Below are 25,695 nucleotides of genomic sequence, written 5' to 3' on the forward strand. Positions count from 1 at the left end.
CATGAAAAGCCTAGGGAACTTCAGCGACTTTCAGATGTTAGGTGGGCTTGCCGGTACATGGCATGTAGGACTATGAGAGACAGGCTTCCAGCAGTTTTGAGGCTCTTGCAAGACATTTCACTTGAGAAGAATAGTGGAGATAGGAAAATAGAAGCAAAGGGTCTTTTGGCTCAAATTGACCTACAGTTTATAGGACTTTTGGTTACTTTTTGTAAAGTGTTTGGGGATGTGAAAATCCTGTCTGACATGCTCCAATCCAGAAGTCTTGATCTGGTTAGGGCAATAGATCTAGTTGGCTCCCTTACAGACACATTAAAAAGCTACAGAAGTGACTGTACATTTGGTGAATTATGGAAGGAGATTGAAGAACTTGTGCACTACTGCAACATTAGCACAGAAGCACAAAACAAGAGACGACCAAAGACCAATTTGAAATTTCTGAATTCACTTGTAATGAGCACTGTTGGACAGAGGCACTCTGAGTTTGCAAACAATGAAGAGTTCAATAAAAGTATTTTCTATCAGGTACTTGACTGTCTTACAGCAGAAATAGATAGGCGTTTTTCTGAAAAAAAACTGAGATAATGGAAGGAGTGCAGTCTCTTGACCCCAAAAGCCCATCATTCTTAAAAGAGGAACCCCTGCTTGCTGTGGGGAAAACATTCGAGTCAGATTTAGAAGACCTTAAGCATGAGCTTCATCAAACGAGACGGCTTCTTTTAAGAAGGGAGAAAAGTGGAGAGAGACCAGCTTCTCTACTTGAGTTTGTGGGGTTTTTGGAACCTTACAAAGAGGTTTTCCATGAACTTTTTAGGCTTAGTAAAATTTCGGTTGTGATTCCAGATAGCACTGCATCCTGCGAAAGAAGTTTCTCTGCCCTTAAATTAATAAAAACCCACCTCAGGACAGCAATGGCAGATGATAGATTAAGTCACCTGGGCATACTCCGTGTTGAGTCAAGGAGGGCATATTCCATTAATATGGAGGACTTTGTAAAACATTTTGCTTCATCTCAGAATTATGCTGTTCTGAATGTTTGTTTTTGTGAACTTGGTGGTGCCATACCACTGGGTAGATGCAGGTCATACCTGGTACAACTATTGAAGTTTATCATTAGAGTCAGTGTTAGGGCTCTATGGGCTCTATGTTTTTTGTATTGTTGTTCTATTATTATTCTTGTGGTACATATTTCAATGTGTACAACTGCCTTGTCCTGCCTTGTTTTGACAGGTCCAAGTTTACCTCAGTTTTTGTTTACTACTGGACTTGATTAGTCCAAGGAGCACTTTGAATACTTGTTGTTCTATTTTTGCTGTATACTTAATACATATATAATTGTGTACATTTTGGAAAATAAACAACTTTAATTTAATCTATATACATTTTGTGGAAAATAATTTATTTTTAGTGTAATTGAACACTTTGTATATTGACCCCCCTAAATAATACCTTGCCACCCCTTTGCCACCCCTGTTTTAAAAGTCTAGCTCCGCCACTGCTGGGCAATGAAATAGGGTGGCTAGACACAAGCCATTACTAAAAAAAAAAAAAAAAAAAAAAAAACATGTGGAAAAATATTTTATGGTCAGATAAAACTAAATTGAACTTTTGGCTCATAAATGTTTAAAAGGTCTTGTGGCAAGGGGGCGCGTGGTTTAGCATTCGTTGCAGTTTGGGAGCGATGACAGGAGACGCAATTGGCGAGGGAAAATCCTCTGGTTAGTGAGATCTAACAGGTGTTTTCATTTTGCAGTGAGTAGAGAGACAAGATAGATGCTTCTTAATTGGAAGGCTGCATCCTAGTAAGATTGCATATCTTGGCTGCCACGTCACCAAGCTCCAGCAAAGGACGTCTCAATTTAAAGGATCCTTTGAAGGCAGCCTTTGTTTCGCATCTTTTATTCGGCCTGTTTTGAAGGATGCATCAAGTGTATCCTTTGCGTCCTCTAATCACCAACAATCCTTTGCACACAAACCAATTCACAAAAAAGAATTAGCAGAAAGTAAATCAGCACTGAGCTCGTCCAGTTTGACTACGTAATGCAATTATTTGAGATAAAGGCATTATGTTTTTGTTTGTTTTGTTGTAAATTAATCACATAATGCTGAACTGTGCACAATGTAAACCAGTAGGAGACCACAAATTGCTGTCATTAGCTGTACTGCGTTAATAGAAGGGCAGTTTTTAATATATTTTCAAACTATAATTTGACGCAGCCATGCATGCACGCTTGTCTCGTCTCATTCTAGTGTTTACTGCTGAGGAGGACTATAGCCTACAAAGCCTCCAAAACGACTGGACTGTAAAGACACAGCCTCACTAGGATACAGAATTCCATTTGAGCAGCACCTAATAAAATCCTGCTGTGCCTGTCTGTTGGGGAGAGACATTGCAGGTTCTGTTCGTCAGCACTTGTTCCTGGCCTGTTCCCACGGCTCTTGTCCCTAACCTGCTTGCCACATGTACGTTTAGCACAAATCAAGACTGCTCATGACTCAAACAACACCATAACCACAAAGCATGGTGGTGCAAACATCATGCTGCTATAGGGCTGCTTCTCTTCAGCTGGGGCAGGGGCAGTAGTCAAGATAGAAGCAATTACGAATACCAAATACTAATAATTTTGGCACAAAACCTGCAGGCCTCCATTAACATCTGAAGATGAATTTTATCTTTCAGCACAATAATAATCTCAAACACAAAAACGGAACGGCTTCAGAAAAAAAAAAAAAAGTTTTGGAATAGACCAGTCAGACCCCAGACCTAAATCCAATTGAAAAGAAAAAAACTTGTGGATTGACTTAAAAAGGGCTGTATACATTTAACCAAGATGACACCAAACAAAGAACAGAAAGAACTGAGGGCTTAAATACACACAGGGATTATTAACAGAATGGGAAACAGGTGCACAACTCAATTAGAAATCATGACAACTAACAGGAAACGAGAACACAGGAAAACCATAAAAACGAAACGGAACATAATCATGCCATTACACCCCTTTCTCGGAAGGCGCATACTTGTGTCTAGTCCAACAGAGGAGGGAGGGAGGGAGGGAGGGGGTTCCGGTGGACAAGGAGCCTGGAGGAGTTGGCAGGAGGAGACACCAAGGTGGAGCCGACAGGGTTGGGGTCAAAGGGGTGGAGGGATGAGGCATTGCCAGAGGCCCAGAAGTCTTGTGGTGCAACCAGGGTGATGCCTGACCAAGAAGGAGCCGGAGGTATGAGGAAGCCCAGAGGAGTCTGATGGATGACATACCATGGTGTAGCCGAGGGAGCATGGAGACAAGGAGGAGATGATGGGTCGACAGGTCAAGGTAGAGTCAGACGGTGCCAGAGTAGGAGGGCTTGATGGGACTAGTGAAGGTGGGGCCGCGGAGCTTGAAGGTGAAGTCAGACAAGGAGGGAGTGGGCGGCTGGCCTGGACTAGCAAAGTAGACTTGAGGCTGGGCGGAACCAGCAGCAACGAAAAAGCTTGGTAGTTGGATGGAACCAGCGGGGCTCCACTCCATACCATCAAACTCCACTAACACACCCTCAGGTATGGATGTTGGTGCCGGCTTGTGGTCAACGAATTTGATTATCGGTTAGTTGTGTCTGCACGCTGTGCTCGGAAACCATCACCCAGTCACGGTGCTTTACAGTAGTGAATAACCCATTTCTATGGACAAAACACATATGGAAAATAGCGGAGGACACAGAGTGAGCTGCTGTGAGAAAGGTATACAGCGAGGAGAACAAGTATTTGATACACTGCAGATTTTGCAGGTTTTCCTACTTACAAAGCATGTAGAGGTCTGTAATTTTTATCATAGGTACACTTCAATTGTGAGAGACAGAATCTAAAACAAAAACTCCAGAAAATCACATTGTATGATTTTTAAATAATTAATTTGCATTTTATTGCATGACAGAAGTATTTGATCACCTACCAACCAGTAAGAATTCCGGCTCTCACAGACCTGTTAGTTTTTCTTTAAGAAGCCCTCCTGTTCTCCACTCATTACCTGTATTAACTGCACCTGTTTGAACTTGTTACCTGTATAAAAGACACCTGTCCACACACTTAATCAAACAGACTCCAACCTCTCCTCAATGGCCAAGACCTAAGAGCTGTGTAAGGACATCAGGGATAAAATTGTAGACCTTGCAAGCAGCTTGGTGAGAAGGCAACAACTATTGGCACAATTATTAGAAAATGGAAGAAGTTCAAGATGACGGTCAATCTCCCTCGGTCTGGGGCACCATGCAAGATCTCACCTCGTGGGGCAGCAATGATCATGAGGAAGGTGAGGGATCAGCCCAGAACTACACGGCAGGACCTGGTCAATGACCTGAAGAAAGCTGGGACCACAGTCTCAAAGAAAACCATTAGTAACACACTACGCCAGCATGGATTAAAATCCTGCAGTGCACGCAAGGTCCCCCTGCTCAAGCCAGCGCATGTCCAGGCCCGTCTGAAGTTTTCCAATGACCATCTGGATGATCCAGAGGAGGAATGGGAGAAGGTCATGTGGTCTGATGAGACAAAAATAGAGCTTTTTGGTCTAAACGGCGTGTTTGGAGGAAGAAGAAGGATAAGTAAAACCCCAAGAACACCATCCCAACCGTGAAGCATGGAGGTGGACAGATCATTCTTCTGGGATGCTTTTCTGCAAAGGGGACAGGACGACTGCACCGTATTGAAGGGAGGATGGATGGGGCCATGTATCACGAGATCTTGCCCAACAACCTCCTTCCCTCAGTAAGAGCATTGAAGATGGGTCGTGGCTGGGTCTTCCAGCATGACAACGACCCGAAAAACACACAGCCAGGGCAACTAAGGAGTGGCTCTGTAAGAAGCATCTCAATGTCCTGGAGTGGCCTAGCCAGTCTCCAGACCTGAACCCAATAGAAAATCTTTGGAGGGAGCTGAAAGTCCATATTGCCCAGCGACAGCCCCGAAACCTGAAGGATCTGGAGAAGGTCTGTATGGAGGAGTGGGCCAAAATCCCTGCTGCAGTGTGTGCAAACCTGGTCAAGAACTACAGGAAACGTATGATCTCTGTAATTGCAAACAAAAGTTTCTGTACCAAATATTAAGTTCTGCTTTTCTGATGTATCAAATACTTATGTCATGCAATAAAAAGCAAATTAATTACTTAAATCATACAATGTGATTTTCTGGATTTTTGTTTTAGATTCCATCACTCACAGTTGAAGAGTACCTACAATAAAAAATTTTTTACATGACTTCTACATGCTTTGTAAGTGGGCAAACCTGCAAAATCTGCAGTATATCAAATACTTGTTCTCCCCACTGTATAATTCAAGTTGTCTGAAACATGAGAAAGCTTTATATTTAGAAAACGCTTCAAACTAAAGCATAATAATTTACTGGGTCTTACCCTGTCGTGCTTTTACAGACACGTGTGCTGTTTAATGCCACTGACACGTGTTTTCCTCAGCAAATAACTTACATTTTATGGTTATATCCTTATCTGTAAATGTTAGAAAGTCCCGCGAGTATGGCAAAATAAGGGACACCCATTCACGCCCCACAAAAAAATAAATAAAAATAATAATATGGCAGACTTGAAAGACAAAAATTACACACATTATTGGTATATTAACACACGACAACTTCACAGCTCAACAATAATACATTCTTGCAAATTTAAATTTTACTATTTTTTATTATTTATTTCTAAAGATATCTATCAGGATGTCTGTGCCTTAAGCAGTCATTCTGTCACAGTTGTGTTCTATTTAGTTTGTTTCATTGGACTTGTCCGCCTGTCTTCTTGTCGCATGTCTTCATCATTATCAGTTCATCTGTATCACCGTTATCTGTTATACGTTATCTGTGTGTGTGTGTGTACCTGTTTTTTTATTCCGGTGGGGACTTCAACCTGAATGCACACAGACTTGTGTGTGTGTGTGTGTGTGTGTGAGAGTGTGTGTTTGAGAGTGAGTGAGTGAGTGAGTGAGTGTGTGTGTGTGTGTGTGTGTGTGTGTATGTGTATGTGTGTGTGTGTGTGTTTGTGTGTGAGAGAGTGTGAGTGTGAGAGTGTGAGTGAGTGTGTGTGAGAGTCAACAAGGAAACTCAACAAGGTTCGGTTTAAGAGGGAACTCAACTGGAGCAAGAATTGCACACATATCCAGTCCATAGGAGGGGAATGGCGCAGCAAGCCGACACTTCGAACCATGCTTACAGTGAAACTGGCTTCATGTGAAGGGAGCCCACGGGAAGCAATGGTTCGACACATAGGCTAGTTCTCTAGCGAACGTGTATAGGGTCGCCCAGCCCCCAACTCTATTTAATATCTGTTCAGCGAGGCACTCTGTGTCAACGCCTAGGAGGGAGCAATACCCTCGCTTAGGAGGAGCTCACCGCCCAGTTGGGCACATGCATCTTGGGAAACTTTCTCACCAAGACGAAGGCAACCACTTGTAGTGGGCCAACCTCTGCTTGGAAACAGCCTTCCCTTCTGCTGGTTTCTGTAACAGACAGAGCTGGTCTAAGGTCTAGGCTTTGCATTCTGATCACATAACCGCACTGAGCGGTCGGACAGAGAAAAGCCAGGGCTGGGTCTGCCTCCTCTGGGGCAGCGCTTGCAGGCTCACCACCTGGTCTCGTAGGAGAGGTAGGAAACCTTGGGCACATATTCAGGCCGGGGTCTCAGGAGTGATGAGAGTTAGCCGGCCCAAATTCCAGGCACGATTCGTTGACCGAAAATGTGGGCAAGTCCCTACCCTCTGGAAAGAGACCAAACAAGCGGGAGAACTGTTTCTTTAAAAACAGAATTTTTAACTCACTGCCTGTAGGGCTCAAGGGAGGTCTCTGCAGTGCAGTAGCACCAGAGATAAGTCCCAAGAGGGTAAAGAGGGGACGCAAGGCAGTTATTTCTCCTTGCTCCCCTCAGAAACCTGACGATCAAGTCGCACTACCCCTGGATTTGTATCCACTGCATCATGATGTGCGTCAATATAGAGGTCACAACATTTTGAGGTGGAGGAGACAGCCTCACTCCAACCGTTAGCAGGAAGGGAGCACTGAAGTGATCGAACACCTTCGGGATCTCCTCACGGAGAGAAGACTCACTTCAACAAATAGGTTCCACTTCTAAGGGGAGCGGGCCTCACTTGAGAGGGTGCTCACAGAAGTGATGGTCTCTAAAGCATAATATTTCTTGCGGTAGTAACGAGAACATCCACGTCCCGTTCTACTTAGAACCAGACCTGGAACTCTCCAAAGTCTAGATGCGGGTGCCATCATGCCCCATCCCTGAGAATGTACTCAGAGGAAGGAGTCAGGAAGGCTGTCGAGAGGAGAGGTCGGTTGGCCAATAAGGGGCAACTAACAAGACCTGTTCTAACTCTTCCTTATTTTAGCACCGTAGTGCAAGAAGGCTCACTGGGGAATGCATTTCTGCAGGGGCTCCAGGGCCAGCTGTGGCGGAGGGACGAGTCCAGAGGGGCAACAGGCATGGCTGTGCGGCCCCGAAGTGGTCCCAAACAGCTGGCCAGCTGGGGACGGAGTCTCCACTGTCTGGACCAGAGGCTGTCGTGAGGCTTGTCAGCGGCACGATTGAGCAAGCCAGCAGAAATAAGTGGAATAAAGCGACCTTAGAAGCTTCTGACTCCAAGGAGGAGGTGGTGGGCGAGTTGCAACATGCGAGGGGAGCACAGCTCGATGACCGCAATGTTGTCAGAACAGTACATGCTCGCTGAGCAGCGGTGTCTCGAAGCGAGAAGACAAGCAACTCGAGGCAATGAATGCCAATGCAGTCAGAGGGCGCCCAGACCTCTGCTACTGCATGCCCTTTATACATGGCCCCTTCAGCCGACATTAGTGGACACTTGTTCGAGGAGCCATTGGCTCGGGGAAACAAAAGGTCTGTTTATGGGCTGAGGGTTTGGCGACAGGCCAGTGTGTTCACCACATGGAGCGTGTCGCTCTGCCACGGCCACCTCGGGACTCGGCCGTGAAGCTAAGTCTACCATATGCCCCAGGAGCCTCTGAAAGTTTCAGTGGGACCCTTTCTCACTTCTTTAGTAGCACTGAGCTGACACACCTCTATTTGAGAGATGCGCTAGACCGAGACCATCTCCACACTAGAAAAGAGATTCTCGTCCCTTGGGTGAGATTACTCTTTCCCAGTTGACCTGAAGACCCAACTGGCTATGGAGCACTTGAAGGGTAGGACCTTGTACTGATACTTCGTACCTTCGAATGCAAGAACACAGGAGACCTGTGGAGCGGAAGGATAGAGATCTGAAGTACACGTCTTTCAGGTCGAACGGGACGGGGCATTGAAAATGCAACTCTGTGTTTAACAAGTGAACGGAGGCTTTCGAAAAAGGGCCCGTTTCAGTTGACACCAAGATGGTCGTAACCCACCACATTAAGGGTACAATGAAGTACGGGCTCTTGGAAGCCAGACTTCATATCGGCTGGAGGGAATGGCTAGCTTGCGTCCTTCGCCAGTAGGACTGTGACGTACACACACACAGGACAGGAGCTCTGCTCAACACCTAGGTGTGATGAATCTCACTAATTCTTTAGGAGCATCTCTGCTCAACACCTAGGTATGACGAATATCACTGAGCCTGGGCGGAAGCCGAGCGAAATGAATCGTAAGCCGAGTCTGAAGGTGCCGATTGGGGCCAGGCTGGGCATCGGTTGGAAGTATTTTAAACTTCCATGAAACCGGATCAGGGGCCAGGGACCACAGATGTACCCGAGGTGGGGCAACGAGGTGGAGGACAGGGATCCGGCTCGAGAGGCCCGCAGGCGGCCCGAAGCGGGATCTGAGTGTGCAGTGCAACACTTACCTGAAACCACTAGGTGGCAGGGGATGCGTGAGAAGGCGGATGACCGGGTCCTTGAACCGCACCCAGCTGCCAGCTGGCGAACAAGAAGGGGTTGAAGGGTGTAAGGCTTTGCAGGGTCACACGCCATCAGACCAGCCCTCTTGGGGCCCAGGAACAGAGAAATTGATCTTTCTTTGAATATGTGGGTACCACTGGCTCCACTTTTAACCCTCTGGGGTCTAAGGTGTTTTTGGGGCCCTTGGGATGTTTTGACATGCCCTGACATTTGTGCTTTTTTCAGTTATTTATAAACATGATAATGGCAAAGGTGTAAATTCACTCTATATAGCACAAACAGGGCTACCATAATATGTAAGCATCATGTATGTAGATGTTTGTATTTTTAAGAGAATAATGTTTATGCGTGGTTATATAAAAAAAAAAAAAAAGAAAGTTGCTGAAATAAGACCACAAAACTCATACTAAATATGTGTCCACAAGACTTTTGACTAATGGATGTTGTCGCTTCGAGTTCTGGCTTCAAAATTATGTGAAAATAGTCTTGCTTTATCGTTCACGTAAAACAATACATTGATTTAAATTGTGTAAGACAGGTTTTGCTTGGAAAGCCAATATGCGAGGGGGGCGTGAACGAGGAGTGGTTTACACCTGAGAATACAATGTCCCACCCACTCTGCATAATGAGCCATTCATTCAGGTGTGACACTGACTGAGCCACAAAGCAAGGACAAAAGATATATTTAGAAGAAGACTTATATTGACCATTTAAGATTTTGCTTACATCTATCTTGTAAATATCTTTTGCTATTTTATTAAAAAGGTTACAATTACAACAATAATTACAATTTCAACAATATTTCAAGTGTACTCTTTCTTTGTAAAAAAAAATGATTATAGGCCTACATTTTATTATGTATTCATTAGTTTGAATATAGCCAACATTGGAACAGCTAACATCTTAGTTGACTTTATTTTTGACAAAAATAGTATTTTATATATATATATATATATATATATATATATATATATATATATATATATATATATATACATATATTAGAGATGTGACGGTGGTAATATTCTCCCACCGGTTAATCGACTTGTGACAACACCGGTATTACCGGTTTCATCGTGGGGGTGGGGGGAGTTAGAGTGATGTATTTTTTTTTTTTTTTTTTTTTTACATGGCGTCAATTCATCATTCGTATTGAGTTTTTATTGACATGCGATCTGACCAATCAAATGCCACCATTTTTTTCGGCAAAGCAGTCAGAAGAGTTATTGATTAACTTCGGTGGATTTGAACTTGGCTTTAACTGAGACAATCTGAAGAGCCAAAAAACGGTAGGCCTATTTTATTTTTGTTTGACTGACCAAATTTGAAAGTTGATTTATATTAAATATTACCTGATCGGTCCTGTCTTTCAGCGCGTTGTCAGTGTCCTCTATTTTTCACTGCTTGAGATCATGTTGAGAACAATAACGCCCTATTTGAGGGTATAGGCGCGATTTCGGATTCAACCACAGTGTTTGAATGGTGGGTTCGTTATTATTCATGAAAAACGCTTATATTAAACATAGAACGTTTATTAAAAAGAATAAGAATACACCATGCTATATAAAATAACAAATATAGGCTAACTTACACAATGCTTAACCCTCTGGGGACCAAGCTGTTTTTGGGGTCCTTGAGATGTTCTGACATGCCTTGACATTTGTGCTTTTTTCAGTTATTTATAAACATGTTAATGGCAAAGGTGTAAATTCACTCTATATAGCACAAACAGGGCTACCATAATATGCGAGCAACGTGTATGTAGATGTTTGTATTTTTAAGAGAATAATGTTTATGCGTGGTTATTGGAAAAAATTAAAATGAAAGTTGCTGAATTAAGACCACAAAACACATATTAAATATGTGTCCACAAGACTTTTGACTAATGGATGTTGTCCCTTTGAGTTCTAGCTTCAAAATGATGTAAAAATAGTCTTGCTTTATCGTTCACAAAAAAAAAATACATTGATTTAAATGGTGTAAAACAGGTTTTGCTTGGAAAGCCAATATGCGAGGGGGAGGAGTAGTTTACACCTTAGATTATGAATGTCCCACCCACTCTGCATAATTAGCCATTCACTCAGGTGTGAAACTGACTGAGCCACAATGCAAGGACAAAAGATGTATTTAGAAGAAGACTTATATTGACCATTTAAGATTTCGCTTACATCTCTCTTGTAAATATGTTTTGCTATTTTATTAAAAATGTTACAATTACAACAATAATTACAATTTCAACAATATTTCAAGTGTACTCTTTCTTTGTAAAAAAAAAAAAAAAAAAAAGATTATAGGCCTACATTTTATCATATGTATTCATTAGTTTGAATATAGCCAACATTGGAACATCTAACATCTTAGTCTATGAATTTATTTTTGACAAAAATAGTATTTTTTTTGCAGTTTTATACGTTGCTTATACAAATACATTTTATTTCAACATATTCCAGTCGATTTTTACTCATCTCAGTAGGCTATAGCAAAGCAGTTTATTCTTTCACACACAGACGCGCGATTCATATTTAGGCTAAACAGTCTTTACAAATATGTCCCCTTCATTCATCTCACAGAAAGGCGAGTAATATTATAGAAATGCGATTCATCTTTTTGCGGTTTACATAGGCCTACACTAACGTTATTCCATAACGTTATTCCACACGTGAGAAAAGAAAACAGCCTACCTCACTCCTCAGCGGAATCTGCTCCTCATTTCAGGAGATATTGCTCCTCATCAGCACTGTTCTGAGGAATATTTTCTCCATAAGGTAGGCTATAATGTCTCACTCGCGAGGAGTCGCGACGCGCTTTGTTTACAGCTGATGTGGGCGTTTCACAGCTATGAAATAGTTCTCAGAATTTGCGTTTGAATAGCACGCGCTCTCCGGGGAGTGGTCACATTACTGTGAATTAGGTCGTAATGAGCTCGACAGGAGTCGCTCTCTTTTTATACAGATTACAGAAGCTGAGAATATTTGTTTTTTATATAAATGACTTCATTTAAAAGATGCGATCTCAAGCTTTATGCCCGTGGGTCTGTTTGCCTGTTTGACTGAATTTTCGCGGAGTTATAGATCATTTTCGAACGCGTTTCAAATGGGAGTTTACTGACAGAGAGAAGGCAGAAATCGCATCATGTTAATTTTTCTTTATTTGTCAAAAAGCAAAACACTTTATTTTTATTGTGAGTATACAGAAAAAAAAACAGAAACTGAACAGGATCGATTGATGTATTACACGAAAATGAAAGATCAAAATTAACAGAGCATTTAGTGTTTATTTTCATTGCTAAAAAAAAAAAACGAGCAAAACGCGCGGGCGCGTTTGTGGTCCCCAGAGGGTTAATAAAAAAATGAAATCAGCTCAAACTGTGGAACCAAAAAAAAAAAAGCGCCTTATTACATTGTCTGCTATATATTTGCTTCTTACTTATTAAATACGGGCAATTGATTGATAAAACATTGATCAAAATTAACATACAATTTATACAAAACGAAAATATTTTTAAAAGAGTTTTCTATAAAACAAAACTTAATGAAGTCGTCAAGATCATGTTTTACCAAAAACAGCGCCGTTGCTTGGAGGGCGCCAGCGCCTCTGCCTCGTGAGTGGATGATAGCCCTGAAGACGCCTAGCAATGATATACCTTTAGTGGTAGTATACCTTTAGTTAAGTTATACCTTAAGAGTCTTAGTAGTGCGCTAAGAGACAGCGTTATCGGGAAACGCAGCCCAGTATGATGATGCGTATGAAGATTCCAAAGCGCTCTTCTTTGGTCAGAACCATGGAGAGCGATCGCGGAGAGGTCCACTCCGTCCTATGCACCGAAACTTTTAACAATGCAACAAAATATTTAAAGAGCATCAAGATATTAAAATCTATATTATGTATAGGCTACGCACAGATAATATAACAGTAGGCTATATTAGTCCATTTTTTTTTATTAGGTTAAGCAGTGATTGGATAACGTTTTTTATTTTTTTATTTAACGTTTTTAATTTAAGGCCCAGCCACAATTGGTCTGGCCCATCCAAAACTGGAATCCTGGCGCCGTGCCTGCTCGATATTGACGCGCGTCTTTTCCGTGTGTGTGTGTAATAGGCAGGACTTCCAGCGCGGTCTCTTGTTTTGTCGCGCTTTAATGGTTGAGCGTGATCATACAACTCTAGTCAACTGGTGAAAGAAAATACGGATACTGCGTAATTGCTTTAAAAAAATTTTTTGCGGTGCTGCGGTGGGCAAGTGATGAAACCGGTGTTGCGACTGAACACCGTGTAACAAGCCTAATATATATATATATATATATATATATATATACACATACATATGCATGTATGTATGTATGTATGTATATATATATATATATAACATATGAGCAAAAATTGCTAAACAATAGCTTATTTGATGTGGCAGTATATTCTACAGTAAAAACTGTACCCAAATCTAGTCAACAAAATGTTGTCTTTCATATTTCGCCTGACTGTAACGTTGTTTTTATGAAATATTAGGGCATATAAATGTTAATTTGCAGTTTAATACGTTGCTTATACAAATAGCCTACATTTTATTTCAACATATTTCAGTCGATTTTTACTCATCTCAGTTTAGCAATACAGTTTGCTAAAACATCATCATTCATTCACACACAGAAACGCGATTTAAGTTTAAACTGTCTTTTTGCGAGCTGTGGTAAACAGCGCGCATCTCTGCTGTTCATTCATTCACACACAGAAACACGATTCACTTGAGAAGAAAAAAAAAAAACTTACTACAGTATTCCTCAGCTCAGTCGGATCCTTGCTCCTCGAAATACCCGCACTTCTGAGGTACATTTTCCATTATTATTATTCCTCACAGCACTGCGAGACTGTGTAAACAAGTAGGCTACAATGATCTGATTAAACTTGTGTTTTCTCGAGCTGATATGGGGGCGTTCACACTTCACAGGTTTGCGTGGATTGCCTCAGTCATTTGCGTTTGAATAGCGTGCGCTCTCCGTGGGCGGAGTCACATTAAAAATAATTAGATGAGATGAGAACGACTGACATCTCGCTCTTTTCTTACAGATTACATGAACTGAGAATATTTGTTTTTTATATAAATTACTTCATTTAAAAGAAGAGAATTCAAGCTTCATGCCTGTGTGTCTGTATGCCTGTTTGACTGAGTATTCGCTGATTATTGTTCATTTTCGGACGCGTTTCAGAATGGACTTCACTGACAGAGAGAAGGCAGAACTCGCTTCGTGTTTATTTTTCTTTATGTGGCAAAAAGCAAAACACTTTGTTTTTATTGTGAGTATACACAAAAATAATACACATTAAACAGAATCGATTGATGTATGAAACGTGTTTGTAATATCAAAGTCAACAGAGCAAAATTAATCTCTTTTGAACTGATAAAAAAAAAAACGAGCTGGTATCACCGGCGATACCGCCGACCCTAGGGGGTTAAGGGAGCCAGCTGCGGAACAGACACACACACATAAAACAAAAAACATCGGAGGGGGAGCTGAGCCCTCCACCGGGTGAAGGGAGTGGATAGGTGACCATCTCCTAGAGCAATTCTCCATCCCTGGGTAGTCCGCTCAGGTCAGCGTTTCCGCTGTCGCTTGCCACCTGGCTTGGCAGCGCCTGGAGCGGACGGGGCGCCCCTTCTGTGGCCGGCTCCACGCTGAGACCTGGGTGGAGGCTGCTGCGGTGGTCCAGCGGGAGCGGAGGCGGCTGCAGACGGGCGCCCTCAGTGACAAGCAGGCGGAGGATCTGCCGCCGATGACCGGGTGGAGGCAGCAGCAGGTCATCAGGGCAGGATGTGCCAGATAGCCTCCGTCTGCTTCTGGGCGGCAGAGAACTGCTGGGCGAAGCTCTCCACCGCATCGCCGAATAACCCAACCTGAGAAATGGGAGAGTCCAGGAATCGAACCTTGTCCGCTTCTCTCATATCTGCTAGGTTGAGCCAGAGATGGCGCTCCTGGACCACAAGGGTGGACATCGCCAGACCAAATGCGCGAGCTGCAACCTTCGTACCATGGAGGGCAAGGTCGGTTGCAGTGCGGAGCTCACCCATGGGCTACCCTCGTGCATGTTCATGAGTGCCTGGGCCTGGTGGACCTGAAGCAACGCCATGGCATGCAGAGAAGAAGCAGCTTGCCCACAGGCTTTGTAAGCCCTGCCTGTCAGAGCAGACGAGAACTTACAGGCCTTAGAGGGGAGACGAGGATTCCCCCTCCATGAGGTAGAGGTCGCTGGACACAGCTGCATCGCAACGGACCGCTCCACCGGAGGGATCACCTCATAACCCTCCTCCATCAAGGGTAGTGAGGGGGGAGGAGCAACTCAGGCGGTTTCTGGCAGAGAAAGGTGCCATCCATGCCTTTGTCAACTCCTCATGCACTTCAGGAAAGAATGGCCGAGTCGTCATCTCCAGAACCCAGCTCCCCCTCCGATGCTGCGATAGACATCCTGTCCTCTGGAGGGGCCCCGAAAGAGACGGCTGGTCGGTCCACCACGGAGGGACCAGCGCGCTCATCTGGGAGCTCCACCGGCTGTGGCGTGAGAGAGGAGGGAGGGATCCACGGGGCTTTGCCGGGCGGATTACCCCTCACCGTAATCCTCAGTCACCCAGCCCAGACGGCACTCGAGGCTTCCTCTGGGAAGGTAACCCAGAAGAAAGGCTAGAGCAGGGCCTGGGGATGGGGACTGCACCTTTGCGAACGAAGGCGAGTCTCGACCTCAACGGCGAGATGGTCATGTTCCCGCAATGAGAACATGAGTCATCCACCAAAGCTGCCTAAGCGTGCTGTAAGCCCAGACACGTGATGCAACTCTCGTGACCGTCAGAGGGGGAAAGAGCCTTACCGCACCCAGAAAAGCACGGATGGAATGGCATCATGAAAAAGACGCACTCACACCTGTGTTGCTTTTTTAGAAAATGGGACCCGTCACCAGTGCCGGAGCACACAGGGAATGACCGCAGCAACACTTATTTCAGCTAACTGAAACAAGTGAAGCACTCACCTTTCCGCCCTCAACCAACCGAAAACACACAAAGAAATTTGTTGCTGTTAGAACAGCAGTTGAGAGCTCAAAGCTCGTAACCACCGCTGCACTGCGCTGTAGAAATCACCAACACTGGGAGAGTCTTTTCCAAAAGAACATCAACACACTCACTCGTTTTGAATACAACAATACTCTTCAGAGACACCATACGAACGGCTCTGAAGCAAAAAGCAACTAGTGCGTGCATCCACTTCTGTATTTATACCTGCGGGCGGAGTGTGTGATGCGAATCACGCACGCCAATTGCATTGGCTCATTCTAACATGCTCAAAGAGAACAGGCTCCCTAGCGTGATCCCATTCAGTCAACGTCGACTACGTCTGACGTTCTCGACTGAAAGGGAACAGGTAGTAACACACACTAAAAGTAACGGAGATCGGACAAAGACTGACTGAACAGACAGAACTTAAATACAAACACAGATGACACTGATTAATGGAACACAGGTGATACAGATGATGATGATTAACTAAACACAGGTGATACAGCTGAACTAAATGACAGTAACCATAGAAACAAAGGAGTGGTGGGAAAAGAACAAAGGAAAACAGGAACCAATCAAAACACAAACTAAAAGTCCAAACAAGCACGGACACATGGCACTCTTGAATAATAAAAGTTGTTGGAAAACATGGAAAAAAGAAAAAGAAAGATTTGAGAACATTATCCAGTGGTGGGAGATTGGGAGGATACATATTAAAGGTTTCTGACAACAATATGTTTCTCATTCTACAATGTGTATGAAAATATTAGAGTGGATTGAAAAAGAAATTAATGCCATTGAGGAAAAGATGGTTGCTACCAATTCTATCAATTTGCAAGAAAAGTGGACTGATTTGAAACAAGAACTGTGTTCAGTTTTAAAAGTAAAAGTTAAAGGGGTGGTATAATGCCCTTTTCAAAAGATGTAAAATAAGTATTTGATGTCCCCAGATTGTATGTGAAGTTTTAGCTCAAAATAACCCACAGATATTTGTATATAGCATGTTAAAGTAGTCACTTTTTGAGGGTGAGCAAAAACGCACCGTTTTTGTGTCTGTCCCATGGGCGGCGCTAGGGAGGGGCTAGCAGGTGCTTCAGCACCCCCAAGAAAGACCAAAGCACCCTGATAGCACCCCCAAAAATAATTTCTGGAAGCAATTATATTCAGGCTGTATTCTATGGAAGCCCTGAACCGCATTTTGAAGAAAAAAAAAGAAAGAAAACTTATCTTGTTATTTCGAGATATTAAGTCGTTATTTCAACATAATATCTCGTTATTTCGACATAATAAGTCGTTATTTCGACATAAGTCGTTATTTCGACATAATAAGTCGTTATTTCGACATAAGTTATTTCAACATAAGTTATTTCAACATAATATATGTTATTTCGACATAATATCTCGTTATTTCGACACAATAACTCGTTATTTCGACATAAGGGGACATTCTAATCTGCATTAAGCCACATTAAGCGTTTTTATAATGGTTTTCTATGGGAGGAAAATGCTTAACGTGTAATTAAACGTTGTGTTCATATTCTGGGCTCATCTGATTTTTTGTACATAGCATAGCCTACTTTGTTATGATTTTAGTATCATAATGATTAATAAATGCACGCACAATTATCTGTGAACTTGATTTGAACAAATGCCTTTCAACTTGTGTGTGCAAAATTCAGAATTAAATGAATGTGCAGCAATTTGTACAAATAGAGAGTCTGTAGGCCTATACTGTTGTAGCCATTAAAAAAGCGCATTTAGTTTCACATTTGTTAAAATATTATAATGTTATTTTTTTCCATCTATGTTGATTATGAAAAGTGAACAGCACGAGTAAGATAGGATGTGCAATATATCGGAGACATGGAGTGGGTCAGACATGATTTTGACCACTTCATTAAGTTTTGTTTTGTAGAAAACCTTTCTTTAAAGTGAATTTCGTTTTGTATAAATTGTATCTTAATTTTAATCAATTTTTCATCAACCAATAGCCTGGATTTAATAAATAAGAATATAGCAGACAATATAATCATGACATGGAGGCGTCGGCGCGGTCACTTGCATTGTACGTTAACTGGAGCGCATCTCATTCTAACTTAAAGCTGCCGTCTGCAAAATTTTTTGGATCATATTCAGTGAAATCCACACTATAATCCGACAGAACAACATAAATAAAGTGGTTTTAGAAAAAAACCCGAGCTTCTAACTCCACCTGGAGCATGTTATTTGTTTTGCAAAAATCCACCGCTCCCGGATCATTGGGTCCAATCAGCGCTGGGGGGTGTGAGATCTGACTGTCAATCACAGGTCGTGCACACGCCACAGATCCCACTCCCCCCTCACGCTGAGTCGCGCACGTTACAATATCACATGCACATGCCTGAAGTTCGCAGGTGTGTTGGATTGTACGACGCGTGATGGCGGAGAGAAAATCTACTAACAAGCTTCCAATTCCTCGGTTATTGCTATCTATGGGTAGATTAGCCAGGGCAGCCTACCTCCGAGTCCATGGTGTTGATCGATGCTGAAGAGACGGACGCGTTCACAGAAAACATGGTGCACACGCACTGACGAGCACGAACTCGATGGGAGGGTGCTCGCTGGTAGTGGGGGAGGGGCATGAGAGTTGTAAACATTCAAAATTTTGGCTAAATCGACTCAATCTGCCAGACTTGCCGACTGCAGCTTTAACCGAAACTCATATGCCTCACAGACATGAGAAATACATCAAATACACAAAGCTTGAAATGCCTTTAAACGAAATAATTCAAATGAAAAGAAATAGGCTACTCTCTGCTCTATCAGCCTAGAAAATCGCAACTTTTCATTTTCCGTCGGTCTTAGTACACGATGTAACTACAGAAGAGTCAAGTTTTAAATAATAAAAATATCTAAACTCTTTGGTCATTTTTTTGAGAGAGATGCTAATGGTCTTGTCCAATTCAATGATCTATGCTAAGCTATGCTAAAAGTGGTACCGCCAGACCCAGAGTTCGGCTGAATGGATTCGAAAACGGTAAAACTCAACTGTTTAACTCTGGGGGAGTTGTCAAGTCAAGCCAAGTCAAGTTTATTTATATAGCGCTTTTCACAATACAGATTGTATCAAAGCAGCTTCACAGTATTAAATTAAAATAATACATCAATGTTTGTCTCTAGTGAAAAACGTCCACGTTTGGTAATGCTGATCAATAGTATTGTTGATTGATTAATTAAATTAAATATCCCCAAATATCCCCAACTGAGCAAGCCAAAGGCAACAGTGGCAAGGAACCGAAAAACTCCATCAGGTGACCTAATGGAGAAAAAAAAACCTTGGGAGAACCCAGGCTCAGTCGGGGGCCAGTTCTCCTCTGGCGTTTATAAACTAGAGGTCGGATTTAACTGTAAGATTAAAAGTATTATATGAATGCCTGGCTGAAGAGATGCGTCTTTAATCTAGTTTTAAACTGGGAGAGCGAGTCTGAGCAACGAACAGTATCAGGAAGACTATTCCAGAGTTTTGGAGCTAAATGTGAAAATGCTCTCCCTCCTTTGGTGGACCTAGATATCCTAGGTATGACCAAAAGCCTCGAATTTAGTGATCTTAAAGAGCGCGATGGATTATAGGGCGATAGAAGATCCGTTAAATAGACTGGAGCTAAGCCGTTTAGGGCTTTATAAGTCAGTAGCAATACCTTGTAATTAATACGGAACTTTATAGGTAACCAATGTAGTGATGATAGAATTGGTGTTATATGATCAAATTTTCTTGATCTAGTAAGAACTCTAGCGGCGGCATTTTGGACTAACTGTAGCTTGTTTATTAAGGATGCAGGACAACCAGCTAATAAAGCATTACAGTAATCTAGTCTCAAGGTCATGAATGCATGAACTAACTTTTCTGCATCAGAAACTGATAGCATATTGCGTAGCTTAGCAATGTTTCTAAGGTGGAAAAAGGCTTGTTGGAGCCGGAGTGAACGAGACCATGGCTGATCGCGACCTAGGCGCTTGGGACCGATGCTGAGAAACGCACGGAGTAGACGAGGTCGGAGTCAGTGGGTTAGTAACGTTAATCACTGATTTGTGTGCATCGGCGCGTGATGTTTCAAGAGCTAAACGCCGGTCTCTCAGCTCGGCTTGTCTCACTAAAAGGTCGTGGATCTGTTTCTCAACAGCTTCCAGCTCAGACTGCAGTGCGTGCAGCTCAAATGTGTCCTCACCTGCACCAAAAGGTAGACTACTTACATCTGATATATTCGCCATTTTAACAGATGGACAGTAAGTTAGCAACGACGCTACCAGTGATGCTATCAATATTAATACTAATTTATGACTGAAGTTTTGGATATAATCCGTCTTTTTAGTGGTACGGGTGTAGAGTAGACGCACGATAGGCGAAAAATTTTTTGTTTGTAAGTGAGTGTGGAGAAGACGCGTTCAGCCGTGATCCACAGTTGTAAAATGAGCCTATTTCCAAAAAAAGTGGAGTATCCCTTTAAAGGTGCACTGTGTAATTTCTAGCGACATCTAGTGGTGAAGTTGCGAATTGCAACCAGCAGAGGTTACAGTGGCCGACAGGAGATGTCGTCGTCTAAGACAGCAGAGAGTAGCCAGTTAAGCAATGAGGTTTCTTTACAAAGATAAATTAAGAAATTAGGTTTACCTAATTATTCAGTAAAACGATATGCAAATATTATTGTTACTTGTTCATCACTGTGTCAGTGTTTTATTCACTGACTTTAGCTAGCTTCTTTGCACGAAGAACAACATAGTGAAGAAACGCATTTGTCCGTTTAGGGCTACTGTAATCATGTCGGTGCATTTCAAAGGGGACCCGCGGTGTATGTAGATAGAATTTGCTCATTCTAAGGTAATAAAAACATAACGGTTTATTAAGTAAGGTCTTTATACACCATTGAAAACATAGTTTTGTATATGATATTGCATTTCTGTCAACAGATCCTCCTAAATATTACACAATGCACCTTTAACAGTTCACCAGGCTCTTAATGATTTTTGGCTGATTTCTTAATATCTGAAGGCTTTTCCTAATGATCATTAGAATAGAACACATTTCACACTCAATAACGATGATGATTTCTCCTCTTTTCATCAGCCTTTTTAAGTTTATGTGGTTGTTTTAGATCAAGTTTGACTTTATAGCGTTTTAAATATGGGTCAAATGGGTCGAACATTTTATCATTGGCGTCGTAATAGGAACAGCGCGCTCAAATCCTGGTTTTCTATTCGATTCAAGAACGATTTTTGCAAATTCAGAACGATTCAATACGATTCATATTAAAATACAATGCGTGAAAATTCATTCATTGTGACCTCATGATTCACTCCTGACTGTCCTCGCAGATCGGATCAAGACGAATCGCGCAAGTAATCTATTGTGATCTCAAAAAGGTGAATTTACAACCAGACTGTGGTTATTGCAAAAACTGATCACCCTGTTGAGGTTTAGTTTGACATAACAACCAACTGCCTGGCTTTGCTTTATCCTTTTCCTAATATGCAAATATTCAAACACATAAACATTGTTCTGACCGTGCTGCTCTAAACTCTCTCTGCGTCTGGGTCTTTCTCTCCTAAACGACATGACGGACTCTGTTTCAGTTGCTTCATCCAGAGTCTCCACACTGCTGGCCACATTAGGGCTGAGAGAAAGAAATAGAAAACAAAGGATGAGGGAGAGTGATTAGACAAGTACTGCTTCAATTGATCTGAAGCCACCTAATAATAACCCACATCCAAAACATCAAAACTCCTCTAAAATACTCCTTACTCATATGGTTTTTTATATATATATATATATATATATACTGGTTTAGCATATTATGTTAGCAATGACCTAACAATCCCTTTTTGTGACACCTTAACCCTGGTATATTTTCTACATATTCAAAAAAGCTAAAACTGAAAACCCATTGTTAAGCTTTTTCAAAAGTTACATCATGTCCTAAACAGGTGTCCTAAATGTGGCCTGTAATTTTTCCCTGCTCTGAAAGAGAATATGTTGTGAAAGTAAAAAAATAAATTAAAATTAAATTAAAATAACCGCCAATCAAACCAGTGACCAGCAACTTCCAGCATAAGTACTTTAGTAATTTACTTATTATTGCTTATGGTATCTGAGAGGTTTTTACGTGCATCAGTTTGTGCCTTACTGGAATGAAGGAGGTCTTGAGTCACCAATGCCACCTGGACGCTCTGTGGGTGGAGGGGGAAGGGGGGGCGGAGGAGGGGACGGTTCCGTTCGCAGTCCTGCAACAGGAGCTGGAGGTGCTGCAACTTCCCCTGCAGCACTTTCTGAGGAAACCAGCTAAAGAAACCAAAAATCGAAAAGCAGGTGCTCAACCAACTTTAGAGGGGGTTCCAAAAAAAAAAAGTGTAAAACCAGCTAAAGAAAAAGGTAAAACATGAGGAAGATAGATGTGATGGAATGAGACACAGAAGAGAGCATACGAGAAAAAGAAAATCAAGAACAGAAACTTTAGACATGGGCATGCACCGCTAACCTTATTCAAAGCGTGTCAACATCACAAAGAGTACAATAAAGGAGTGACACCTCCTGTGACAGGTTTACACTATAGATTATATCATGTGACATTTCATACACAGGCTTAAAAAATATGTTATTATGTTGAGGCCACTACTATAATAGAAAGACTGTTATTCTTGTTGAGTAGCCTACATATTGTGTGTAAACCAGGGTCCAAAACTTACTTTTACCATACCACATTCATGAAACAGATCTAGCTGTCTAAATCATTTGTAAAAATGTCTCTGGTTACTTGACTGTAACATGTTCCCTGAGAAAGCGGGAACGAGATACTGAGCTGAAGAGCTTTGAGAATACTTCTTTGTATGACCAGCTGTGAATAATGTGTGGAACACGTCAATGAAATTGACATTGAACTTGACAGCCTCAGATGGTGACGTCATTGGAATGCGTGCTCATTAGAGGCTATAATTAGATGTGCCACAGGTATCACTTTGTCTGAAAACGGTCCTGGGACATCCTCAATGCGGCAATGAAGCCGCATAATGTTTTTGCTATTCCTGTTTTAGGCTGCTCTTAGCTTTGCTGCACCTATCTGTGTTGTGTTGTGCTGTGATGCAGGTCTTATTCTCTTTTAATTTTGTAGTTCTGTAAATCACTTTGGTCAGTCAGTGGCTGTTATAAAATGTGCTATATAAATAAAATGAACTTGAACTTGATGAAGCGCAGCACCTCATTCCCGCTTTCTCAGGTAACAGGGTTACAGTCAAGTAACCCGAGACGTTCTCTTTCAAAAGCTACAATCAATGCTGCGCTGAATCGCTTTGGGAACGAGAATACCCACGCCGCCGCACTGGGGTCTGTCTAGACTCCTCACGGTTGTGTAGTGTGTGCTCACAAGCACTTCCTTGATTAGCTCACAGCATTCCTTGAAGAGTGAGAGAAGAAAGAGAAAATATTCTGCCCACTGCCTAGTGAAAACTAACTCCTAAGCAGAGAGACAGAAAGAGAGCTTGTCACACACACAGTATGGTTCTGAAGACAAAGAAACCTGAGGATGCACCTGTGGCACATCTAATTATAGCCTCTGACGAGCACACATTCCAATGTCGCCACCGTCTGAGGCTGTCAAGTTCAATGACAATTTCATTGACGTGTTACACACATTATTCACAGCTGGTCATACAAAGAAGTATTCCCAAAGTGCTTTAGCTAACATTGAGTGTAGCTTTTGAAAGGGAACCATTCTTATGCAATGTAATGACAAGTGCATTGTGAAAATTTACTGGCCTTGAAATATGTACTTGGTTTCATTATTTCATCACGTGCTTTACACATTGTGACTAGCATAACTTCACTTCGCATTTATGTCATTTTGTGCCGATAAATACAATTTAGAACCCTGGTGTAGACTGTTTAAACATTTTAAGTGAATATAACAAAATAATATAATAGTACAGTAACAGGCTATGCTTGCAGTGAATGTGCAAAGAGCCATCTCCTACCCAAGAAACCACTCTTCCATTAAAGCAGGGAAGTTTTGCAGAGTCGTCTGATATCTCTTCTTTCACCACCCTGCCAAAACACACCACAGGGACAGACATACACAGAGTTAACAAACATAGTTAAGTGCCATTTACACAAACTCTAGCTCAAAGAAATACAGACAAAGACTCAGATATAAGACAGACCATGTCCAGAATAACATAGTAATGTCATGCTTACTGCACAGTATGTACTGTATGTTGACCAATATATTTTTTAAGTACCGTATGTAAAAGTAGTGTAAAATTTCAAAAAGTAGGCTACATAACATTATAACATTTGATTATTCTGTATTCATGTCAGTTATGAGTTTACATTGTGTAAGAACCATTCAACCCACCGTAAAACAACTAAAAGCAGTTTCAATAACTAAAAGTAGTTTCTACACATGTAAAATCACATATGTATAGATACCACAGATTCATAGATACAGATACTAGGGTAACTTGTCACAATGTCTCTTTTGTTGTCATGGTAGCTTTTTTCTCTCATGGTATTATACCAGCAGAAGTATTACGTACAAAGTTGTATTGCACTCAGCAGTATTAGCCTACACCTCTATTATAGTGTGGATGTGACGTTAGGAGCAGATGGAGCAGGAACAATTCTGCTGTATTAATTTACACAAAAATATTATTATTAATATTATTACTATTACAGAGAACACTGGAATATTATTGGAATATTCTTCACTTTCACACCGCACTGCAATTCAGTTTTCACTGAAGGGAGACTCGGTAAATCGTTTAAAGTTCAAAACTTCAATAATGAATGAGAGCATTACAAACAAAGAAGTATTCCCAAAGCGCTTCAGCGCAGCGCAGCACTGACACAAAACACACACAGTCTGTGAATGAAAGTGCATCTTAAAAAATTTTTTTTATAATTTAATTTTCCATTTCATAATCATGTTATTATTCACAACATGTGAACACAGCATTAATTTATCTCTGGTTTTTATATTTATTATTAAATACAGTGATATGTGTTATACTTCTCTGTATTTGCATAAAATGTAAATGTTGCTGTTAAATACTGGTGTGTATCTTGAGACAATTGCTTTCGGTTAAGACAGTTTAAAGATCCATTTTAGTCTGGGACTAGGACTATCCCTTGTCTGTGAAACTGGGAATGCATTTCAAAAACACATCCTGTGCATTATAAATACTACATACTGTAGGCTATATTGCATGCCATTCTGAATATATCAAAGACTTCAATTTCAAGAGGAAAAATTATTCAAAGAGGATTTCAAATCCTTTCACAAAACACACCATATATGTGAATTAAATTTTACATATTCTTCAGATCCTCAGATGTTGCACTACACTGAAAGCAAGAGGCAAGAAGTTGAAACCAGACACGCATTCCCATAAAGAAAGCTTAAACGTGTAAGCTTTTCACATAAAGCCACTCAGACATCCCTGACTCTATTCCTCTCTGCCCTTTATTTAGTATAGGTTAGTTCCTTGTTTTCTACATCTCTGGATCTCTTCCATGGAAAGAGAGCCCTGAGGCTTGTCCCTGCCTGCATGAGACTTGAAGATAAAGAATCATTCACGTTCTTATGGACACACATTCCCAGGTCTATGACAGAGGTCCTTCAACCTTAAAACAAACAACACACAACACACTGTCTGTGAATGAGAACGCATCTTATGAAAGCCACCATCTGGCTTCTGAAGAATACTACAGTTAAAAAAAAAAAAAAACTTAATGTAAACGTTAATGTAATAGCTTATTTAAT

General features: G+C 41.7%; 1 protein-coding gene across 4 annotated transcripts in view; it reads right to left on the reverse strand.

The window, feature by feature from the left end:
- Nucleotides 1–25,695, reverse strand: part of LOC311083442 (segment polarity protein dishevelled homolog DVL-2-like) — a 250,049-nt gene that overhangs the window by 211,959 nt on the left and 12,395 nt on the right. For all 4 annotated transcript variants that reach the window (XR_014606297.1, XM_084114966.1, XM_084114965.1 and 1 more), the window contains exons 2-4: nt 23,909–23,978; nt 22,069–22,223; nt 21,449–21,558 (exon numbers count right to left, since the gene is read on the reverse strand). Coding sequence is in view for 3 of the 4 variants with exons in the window: in XM_084114966.1 (XP_083971092.1) it covers nt 21,449–21,558; nt 22,069–22,223; nt 23,909–23,978 (335 nt within the window). In the remaining variant the exon portion in view is untranslated. The remainder of the gene's footprint in view (nt 1–21,448; nt 21,559–22,068; nt 22,224–23,908; nt 23,979–25,695) is intronic.

Source organism: Abramis brama (assembly GCF_963993115.1).
Source record: "Abramis brama genome assembly, chromosome: 5".
NCBI classification, from domain to species: domain Eukaryota; kingdom Metazoa; phylum Chordata; class Actinopteri; order Cypriniformes; family Leuciscidae; genus Abramis; species Abramis brama.